This window comes from Triticum aestivum, chromosome 4B, assembly GCF_018294505.1.
Source record: "Triticum aestivum cultivar Chinese Spring chromosome 4B, IWGSC CS RefSeq v2.1, whole genome shotgun sequence".
Lineage (NCBI taxonomy): Eukaryota > Viridiplantae > Streptophyta > Magnoliopsida > Poales > Poaceae > Triticum > Triticum aestivum.
The window spans coordinates 406,562,667-406,572,854 of NC_057804.1; the positions used below are offsets into that span (position 1 = coordinate 406,562,667).

The 10,188-nt window shown below is 45.0% G+C and overlaps 1 protein-coding gene across 1 annotated transcript; it reads right to left on the reverse strand.

Moving 5' to 3' along the window:
• Positions 1-7,039: 7,039 nt before the first annotated feature.
• LOC123092393 (COBRA-like protein 7) lies at positions 7,040-9,604 on the reverse strand. The gene has a single exon (XM_044514165.1). It carries the CDS (start codon positions 9,369-9,371, stop codon positions 7,368-7,370), a length of 2,004 nt encoding a protein of 667 aa, XP_044370100.1. The 5' UTR covers positions 9,372-9,604; the 3' UTR covers positions 7,040-7,367.
• Between the last annotated feature and the right edge of the window lie 584 nt (positions 9,605-10,188).

Consider the following 10,188-nt stretch of genomic DNA (forward strand, 5'->3'; position numbering starts at 1 on the left):
ATATCCTCTGTTTTCGTTTCGAGTTGTTGCTGGTGCAGATTTGAACAAGATGTCGTCCCAAGATTCGGAGGGAGAGAGCTACATAGCTAATTATATTGCAAATCCAAGAGTATATGGGGACGTGGAACACTATGGCTGGACCACAGAGGAAGAAGATGACTGTGATCCAAAGAGGAAGGAGGAGACAAGCTTTGATGAAGAGGACTACCCACTGCCTCAACCTGGTGATATGCATGTGGAGTTCAAGAAGTAAAGCCTCCCTAAGGTCCAATCTATTCCACCACATTTTTTGCAGGACAGCAAGGCAACACTATGCAAGAAGATAATGAAACTTGAGCTCGAGAATGAGGATCTGAGGGAGGAAAATTTTAGCCTCAGGCGTAAGCTAGAGAAGAAAAGTACAACAACTCCTACTTCACCACCTTCGAAGAAATAATCACATGGGTATGGGCACTCCCCTTGGCAACTGCCAAGCTTGGGGGAGGTGCCCTAGTATCTTATCACCATCACAACTCCTATCTTTCCGTTTTTCTTAGTTCGATCCTATTAGTAGTATCTTGATTTAGTAGAATAAAGTCATGGCATGATCTAGTTTTGAGTTTTGCTTTATGATCCTTCTTTGTAATCGAGTCCGTGAGCTATATAATAAAGATTAGAGTTGAGTCAAGGGCTTGATTATTTTGCCATGATCTTGGGTGAATAGAAGAAAAGAATAAAAAGAATCAAAGAGTCCATATTGATCTTATTGAAAGTAATGACTTCACATAGAGAGAGTATGATGATTAAAAGTTGTTGGGAGTTGGCAAATATAGCTTTGGTCATCGTTGCAATTAATAGGAAGTAATAAGGAAAGAGAGGTTTCACATATAGATATATTATCATTGACATCTTTTATGATTGGGAGCACTCATTAAAATATGACATGCTAAAGAGTTAAGGTTGGACAAGGAAGACAACATAATGAGTTATGTTTTCTTATATCTGAGATAAAGTATGTTTTCATGGATCCTCTAACGTGTTGAGCTTGCCTTTCCCCCTCATGCTAGCCAAATTCTCAGCACCAAGTAGAAATACTACGTGTGCTTCCAAATACCCTTAAACCAGTTTTGCCATGAGAGTCCACCATATCTACCTATGGATTGAGTAAGATCCTTCAAGTAAGTTGTCATCGGTGCAAGCAATAAAAATTGCTCTCTAAATATGCATGACTTATTAGTGCGGAGAAAATAAGCTTTGTACGAACTTGTTGTCGACGTAATAAATGCGACGGACTGCATAATAAAGGTCCACATGCAAGGGGCAATATAAAGTGACGTTCTTTTGCATTAAGATTTTGTGCATCAACCCTAAACGCGCATGACAACCTCTGCTTCCCTCTGCGAAGGGCCTATCTTTTAGTGTTATCCTCTACCTTATGCAAGAGTCACGGTGATCTTCACCTCTCCTTTTTTATTTTTTTATCCTTTGGCAAGCTCAGCATGTTGGAAAGAACATGATATATATATCTAATTGGATGTAGGGGAGCATGAATTATTATTGTTGACATTATCCTTGAGGTAAAAGGTTGTGGGGCAAAACTATAAGCCCCTATCTTTCTCTGTGTCCGATTAAAACTCCGTAACCACAAGTATCGCGTGACTGTTAGCAATTATGAAGGACTAAGTGATAGTTGAGTATGTGGACTTGCTTTTAAGCTCTGACATAGACTCTTTCTGATGTTATGATAAATTACAATTGCTTCAATGACTAAGATTATAATTTGTTGGTGCTCAATAAGGTTTCTGATTCATACTTTTTGTTTTGTGAAAAGATCATCACTTGAACATAAGTAATCATATGACAAAATCTCTACATGTTGCTGTTATGGAAATAATCATGATGCCTTCATGCCCGTATTTTATTTTTTATCGACGTCTCTACCTCTAAACATCAGGACATATTTATTGTTATCGGCTTTTCGCTTGAGGGCAAGCGAGGTCTAAGCTTGGGGGAGTTGATACGTCCATTTTGCAATGCTTTTATATCAATATTTATTGCATTATGGGCTGTTATTTCACGTTATGTCACAATACTTATGGCTATTCTCTCTTATTTTACAAGGTTTACATGAAGAGGGAGAATGTCGGCAGCTAGAATTCTGGGCTGGAAAAGGAGCAAATATGGGAGGCCTATTCTGCGTAACTCCAAAAGTCCTGAAACTCCACGGAATATCTTGAAATAAATAAAGAAAAATCGTCGCCAAAGATGAAGGCCAGGGGGCCCACACCCTGCTCGCGAGGGTGGGGGGCCCCCTACCTCGTGGGCCCCCTGGTGGCTCTCCGACGCCCATCTTCTCCTATATGAAGTCTTTCGATGAGAAAAAAATAAGAAGCAACCTTTCGGGACGAGACTCCGCCGCCACGAGGAGGAACCTTGGTGGAACCAATCTAGGGCTCCTGCAGAGCTATTCTGACGGGGACACTTCCCTCCGGGAGGGGGAAATCATCACCATCGTCATCACCAACACTCCTCTCATCGGGAGAGGGCAATCTCCATCAACATCTTCACCAGCACCATCTCATCTCCAAACCCTAGTTCATCTCTTGTATCCAATTCTTGTCTCCAAGTCCGGGATTGGTGCTAGTAGGTTGCTAGTAGTGTTGATTACTCCTTGTAGTTGATGCTAGTTGGTTTATTTGGTGGAAGATCATATGTTCAGATCCTTTATGCATATTATTACCCCTCTAATTATGAACATGAATATGTTGTGTGAGTAGTTATGTTGTTCCTGAGGACAGGGGAGAAGTCTTGCTATTAGTAGTCATGTGAATTTAGTATTCGTTCGATATTTTGATAAGATGTATGTTGTCTAGCCTCTAGTGGTGTTATGTGAACGTCGACTACATAACATTTCACCATTATTTGGGCCTAGAGGAAGGCATTGGGAAGTAATAAGTAGATGATGGGTTGCTAGAGTGACAGAAGCTTAAACCCTAGTTTATGCGTTGCTTCGTAAGGGGCTGATTTGGATCCATATGTTTCATGCTATGGTTAGGTTTACCTTAATACTTTTGTTGTAGTTGCGGATGCTTGCAATAGAGGTTAATCATAAGTGGGATGCTTGTCCAAGTAAGGGCAGTACCCAAGCACCGGTCCACCCATCAAATTATCAACGTACTAAACGCGAATCATATGAACGTGATGAAAACTAGCTTGACGATATTCCCATGTGTCCTCGGGAGCGCTTTTCCTATTATAAGAGTTTGTCCAGGCTTGTCCTTTGCTACAAAAAGGATTGGTCCACCTTGTTGCACTTTATTTACTTTTGTTACTTGTTGCTCGTTACAATTTATCTTATCACAAAACTATCTGTTACCACTTATTTCAGTACTTGCAGAGAATACCTTGCTGAAAACCGCTTATCATTTCCTTTTGCTCCTCGTTGGGTTCGACACTCTTACTTATCGAAAGGACTACGATAGATCCCCTATACTTGTGGGTCATCAGCTGCCTCTGGGTATCGGATCTTGAACCAATGATCACGATAGAGCACAGAGCATACCGCTTCGCTAGGCTTAGCCGGCACGACTGGTTCGACTCCGCGCGCACACTATGTTAGCTGGGTCGGTTGGCTTGTTGGGCTGATTCGCCCGGGTGGGCCCTTTTTCTTTAGGTCTTTTCTCTTTTTCTTTCCTGCTTTCTTTTCGATTTTGAAACCAATTTGATTCAAGGATCAAATTGCTCCAAATTATTTTCGGAAAAATAATAGAGGGTCAAATTGATATTTATGACCTAGGAAAATGGTTTTATGCCAAAATAAAATTTATAGTCTTGGTTGGAATATTTTTCCCTTTTGATTTTTGAATTGATTCAAAAATCAAATTCAGTCGAATCAACTTTTGAAAATTAATAGAGACTCAAATGATTAGTTGTGACCTAATAAAAATATTTTCAGCCCAAATTAAATATTCGAATTGTCACCCTATTATGGGTTATTAGTTCATCCCTAAATTCTTTCAGTTTAATTCCCAATTTAACTTTAGGGTTTCAATAACATTGGGGATTATAGAAAAAATTCCAACCCAAAATATCTAACCAGGACGTCACAAACATTTTGTGAGCTCAATTTTGATTTTATAGATAATCCTCAATGAAACAACCACAAGTCAACTTTAGCTACCAAGCCATCACAAGAAAATTTGATTTTTTAATCCGTCTGATTTATTTCTACACATACCAAATTAGGGGGAAAATTGGGATGTGACACATAATAGTTTTGAAAAATGAGGTAAAGACTATTCTATATTTTTCCTCGGCTTATTTTTCTATTTTTGTTTCTTTTCTTCTTCTTTTTTCATTTTATTGTTCTTTTCATGTTCCTTTCATATTTCACTAAATGGCCATTTTCATAAATACATAATACTTTTGTAAAATGTGTTGAACACCTTTTCATTGCTTATCTTATTTTCTAATTTCTTATTTTTCTTTTCTGTAATTTCTATCATGTATTTAAAATATGTGCAAAGTGTGTTAGTTTTTTTAAAATCATCACTTGTTAAAACAATTCTTTTGAAATTATACTGGTGTTTTAAAAAAATATTCATCATAAATTTAATAATATTGTTTATCCTGTAAAAAATGCCATTGTATATTTAGGGAAGGACCATCGAGCATTTAAAATGTTCGTTCATATTTAAACAAGTGGTTGGGGTGTCTTTATAAAATTGACATCATGTTTAAAAGCATGTTCATCATGTGTTTCAATAATGTAGTTTGGGTATTGTTTTTAAATATTCATCGTGTAATTTGAAAAATGCCATCGTGTTTTTAGAAAAAGTCCATCTTGTTTTCAAACAGCATTCATCAAGATTTTCAAAAGTTTTTTTTCGAAAGGAGAGATTTTCAAAAGTTCACGCTGTTTAAAAAATACAAAAACCTTTTATTCACACATAAAATATTGTTTATTGCATGACCATTTTGTGAAATACATGAACACTTATTAAAACTACGCAATGAAAATAATAAAGAAAATATTTAGCCAAATGTATTTTATACGTAGAACATTTCTGAAAATACACAAGAAAAATGAAACAACAATTTGTTGAAAAGAAAAACCGAAAGAGAGAGATAGAGAGAAGGGAAACTGTGCGTTATCCTGCAGCTCGTGCGCTGGAACGACGCACGTCACGCGCTGCTGCTGGGCCAGGCCTGCCCGCGGAGCTGCAGACGAGTCGCCGCTGCCGCCGGCGACATATACACGCACCCTTTCCTAAAAAAAAAAAAAAAAAAAAAAAAAAAAAAAAAAAAAAAAAAAAAAAAAAAAACATAAACACGCACCCAGTTTACGACACGCGCGGCCGATTTTCCGACCGTCACCGTCATGCACAGCACTCGTGGGGAACACCCGGTCACCAGGACGCTTCACTCTCCCCTCAAGATGCAGGATTAGAAGAAGGTTTCAACCCAGTAAAACACAGCGTTCAGCATGAAAAGGTACACCTGCCCGCCTTTTGTGACGGCAGTGACACTACCCTACCTTGCATGCTTGGCTTAGTCTTGGCATAAGAGATCACTTTCCACCCTGGACTTTTCCGAAGAACAACTGCGCCACGTTATCATTAACTTTTTAAAAGATTAGTCAAATCTCAAATGAAGCGCAAATCGATTGCCAAACGTAACTGTCCGCCAGTTATTCGCCGCATACTGTGAAGTACAGCTACGGTTTTTTTCCCCTTGAAACAAGAGTACAGCTAATGTTTGGTTCACGCCTACGCATGCAGTGGTATGGAGGCATATGGCAATCAGCAACATTTTTTATTTTATTTTTTGAAACAAGGGAATCAGCAACATTGTATTGTAAGAAAGTCAAATGAATGATTCATGTTGAGCAGCATGCAGCAATAATAGCAAAGGATCGGCAAGATCATGCTCGGCATGAATCATGGCACGACGTGCAAATTCTTTAATCACAAATCACTGCTTGCTTAGCATGTTAGCGCTGGAATCCCTGCACCTGAAGATGAAGTTTACTTTCATCACCTTACGTGTTGCGCCTCCAGTTCTCAGACGCCCTATAACCCCCCTTTTTTTAAGCCGCCAGCTATTTCCTGCTGTATGCAAAGCAATATTATTTTCCTTCTTCCTTCACTCTTGGGCCCGAACGATGTTGGTATTTTAATTAAAAGCTGATGCGTATGACTACAAACGTGGTAATGCCTTGTAGTAATGCCGCGTGGAGACGCTGTCCTGCGATACAGATCTGAACACTTCAGCGATTGGACGGTGTCATCATCAGTTCTCCTCCCTTGTACACCAAAAAAACAATTCCAGCAACCCCCCTGGTTGAACGCTGCCTACCTAAAACACGGCGTTTGCTGTTCCACGCAAGAAGGAACCTCAGACGAGCAAAGTCTTCATCCTGCTTAAACAAACCAACGGCTGTGCGTGCCAGTTATGTTACCTTAGCCCAGTCAGCTGCGAAATGGACGTCTTGAACAAGTCCGAAGGAGAAAGTAGAGATATTGCAGGTAGAAGTTTCTGACCTGCTGTAAAAAAATGGTAATATTGCAGGTAGTGCTGTGACAGGATGTGATGTTTCATCTAATCCAACCAATGAACTACCGCGAGTGGCTTTCAAAAAAGAAAGTAAAAGGTCCATCTGTTCAGCCTCGGCTCCAGACATGAACGTTGCAGATTGCAAGCTTGCTTGCAGGTTGCAAACGGTTTGAAACATGGTGGTACTGAAGTGGACCCCTGCTACCCCAACGTACACTTAACCGCCAAAGATCTTTCGAATTGAATGGAACGAGCATGTCAACATCCATATATTTCGTGTTTAATTCTAGGCGCCTTAATACTATTGTAGATCTGACGAGCATCCAATGTTTCTTCACACGCCTTGCAAGTGGCAAACAACATTTATCTTATATATCATGGACAGTACTTGTTCTACGTACGACTGAAACTCCGGTGCAGAAAATTAACTGTTCCACTGTATGCACAAAACCTCAGAAGACAGCTTCAGAATCAGAAATGAGACATGGTTTGATGAGCAGCCAAGTGAACACATTTAACATGGTATATTCTGTATATGGCACAAGCTAAACACGAGAAATTTCCTACAATTGCACCAACATTGGTGCAAGCATGCAGTAAATAGCTAAATATCATCATCTCAAAGGGAACCTATGTCTATGTTGCGAGCCTGCAACAAGAGCTAGCTCCCTGGCATCTCTTGCGGTTCATCTCATGGTTGCTGCTTGATTCTGCTACATAGCAGCTACACAAGATCTTCTAATCGTAGACCACCGGAAACAAAAAGGTTTCTTACAAATGGCACTGATGGAACCACCTGAAGGAATCAAAGAATCGGAGGAACATCAACAAGATTATTGCTGAAGCAACAGCAAGGCCGAAGCAGCCATGAGCAAGACAAAAGCAAGGGCACTGCTTAGATGGGTCCTGAATCCACCACTCTTGATCGGTAACCTCTGCGGCATAGCACATTCGTCACCATTGAAGAAGACCTTTGTTGGGAACCCATCTCCAGCGACAACATCGATATCAGGAGTCAGCTTCTTGGTGAATGAGAGCACTGATTGCTGCTTTCCTGGCACGAGGTAATCCGACCCGCTCATGTTGGTCTGCTTCACAAGGTAATTGAGCCCCTCAAGGCCCTGCATAAAGATGGTGTTATTGCCCTCTGCTGTTGCATTGAAAGAGTATGCCTTCTCAAATCCGTCATACGCCTTGTCCATGACCATGGCAGCAAACCAGTTGGCCATGTCGACATCACCCCAATTGAACAATGTCACCCGAGCACTCCAGCCCTTGTTGAAGTCTGTTGAGACATGCCAATTGATGCTCACACCACAAAAATCACCACAAGGCATTGGCCTAGGCACATTGTAGTGCTTCAACTGAGCCCATGCCTGTGCCTTCTGTGTACGGTTATCGAACGGCACAAGCAGCGCCTCCGGTGGCAAGATCATGGATGGAGCAGTCGTGCTGCAGGTAGGACCCCGGCGGTTCACAGGACAACCGCATGCACAGGTGTTGCAGGGAATGACTGAGTCATTGTAGTGAGCCGAGAAGGTGACACAACACTTGGGCTTGGCCCCCTTGGCCGTGGTAATGTTGCACACCACCTGCCATGTCGCAACCGCCAGCGTTGTAGAGTCGAGCCCGCTGGGATTAGGGAACCCGGTGGGGCTGACAGGCACTGGCTGGCCACAGCTATAGTCTGGGTTCAGCGATGAGCCGCCAGAGATCTTGAAATTGGCCGGTGGGAAGAGCTTTGTCCGGTTGGTATCCGGTGGCATCTTGAACACCTGCATTTGGAACGCCGATTTTGACTGAGCCGCGTCCATGGACTTGGGCAGGATGGTGCCATTCCTGCAGCAATGCTCAATCTTCCCCATCTGTGTGTCATTGTACCGGGACAGCGGCAGGTCAAGGATGACCGGCTTCTTCTCGCAGTTGAGCACCTGGGAGAAATCCAGGCTCTGATAGTACTGGCCTGGTGCGCCATAGATGCAGTCATTGAAGTCCACCTCCAATGGGTGTGCGCCCTTCATCGAGTAAATGAACTCGCCGCGGCGCCACTCCCACGACAGCCGCCAGTTGTCGAGGCGGCCGAGCTTGGCGTTGTTCTCGAGCGTGACAAGCGCCAGGTAGCTGGTCGGGTATGCCTGGACGACGTCGTAGGTGATGACGAGGTCGCCGGTGCGGCGCGGGAGGAAGCTCTTGGTGGGGTCGGTGGCGTTGGCCTCGGGGACCGTGGCGTTGGCCTCGGCCTCGGGGGTGAGGAGGCAACAGGTGGTGAGGATGGTGGCGGTGACATTGGTCGCCGCCGGGCAGTTGTAGTCCGGGTCGTGGAGCGTCAAGGCGGTGGGCAGCGGCTCCGGCACGAGGCCGCGCGGGCCGGCGAAGAGCGTGCCGACCAATCCGACGGAGGCCTGGATCTGCGTGATGTCCCCGGCGGTGGCAATCGGCGTGAGGAGGTCCGTCTGCGGGTACCCGGAGAAGGAGGTGGCGTTGCCGGCGTCATCGGTGGTGTTGTAGGGCAGCTCGGCCCCGCCGGTGAGCACGGCGCCGCCGACGCCGACGAGGATCTCGTCGTGGCCGAAGGTGACGAGCATCGCCCAGGACCTGAGCGGGCGGGTGCCGCCGTTGAGCACGGAGGCGTTGGCCTTGAAGGAGTAAGGCTGCTTGTTCCTGTCGGGGACGAATGGGCGGATCTTCTCGCGGCCCTGGAGGTTGTAGGTGAGCTGGATGCCGTTGCAGCCGGGGTCGGGCGCGGGCGCCCTCGGCGTCTGCTGGGCGGCCGCGAGCCCCGCGAGCAGCAGGATGGCCCCGAGGACCACGGCCTGGGCGGCAATCGAGCCGACCATGGCTGGATCGGCAAGGGAGGAGGCGATTTGGGGGGGAGCGAGGCGAGGCGGGGCGGGGCAGCAGATAGATGAAGCGATTGGAAAGCGCGTGGCACAGCTGGGGAAGGGGAAGACGATGGGGGTGTGGGGTGGTGGGTTTGAACTGGCGGAGCGGCGTGCGTGCGACCGCAGCTTGCTTGCTCCTTCCTCCCTCCGTGTCCGCGTTGTTTTATTTTCCTTTCTGGAAGGCAGAGATGGACGGGTTTTTCTCGGTTTGAACAAAAGGGCGTGGAAAGCGACGCCGGCCGGAGAGGGGAGGAGGCGAGACGAGGTAGAGGAGAGGGGAGGAGCGTGCCCGATGATTGATTGGTGGGCTGGGCGGGTTACGGGGTCAATGAAGCGCGGGCCCGACTAGTAGCTGTGACGTGCGGCGGAGACTGTGCGAACGGTAGGGTTTCCACCGGCGTCGCGTGCGTGCTGGCCGTCCGATTGTGGCGTGTGTGGGAATGGATGGTCGGGTTCTGTCGTTTCGTTTTGTGGGGTGGGATGGGGCCCGCGCATGTGTCTCATGTGAGGTTTATTACGCAGGTCGGTCGAAACCAGAGCTGATCGGGGAACTGGATTTCAGGATGCTTCCGGGCCTCCGTAGATTGGAGAGCGCTTCATGTATGGAAACTGGAAAATAGGTAGGAAATCAGTATTTTTTTTTTCTACACAAGGTAGGAAATCAGATGATTGATCGTGAACACACGGATCGTCGCAACACGTTTGTATGGTTTGATGACGATACTCTTTTGTGAGTCAAATTTTGAAATATTTCGAAATGCGAGTCAAATTT

Bases quoted from the DNA above. Each gene is read 5' to 3' on its own strand.
- LOC123092393 (XM_044514165.1), bottom strand. From the start codon at position 9,371: ATGGTCGGCTCGATTGCCGCCCAGGCCGTGGTCCTCGGGGCCATCCTG.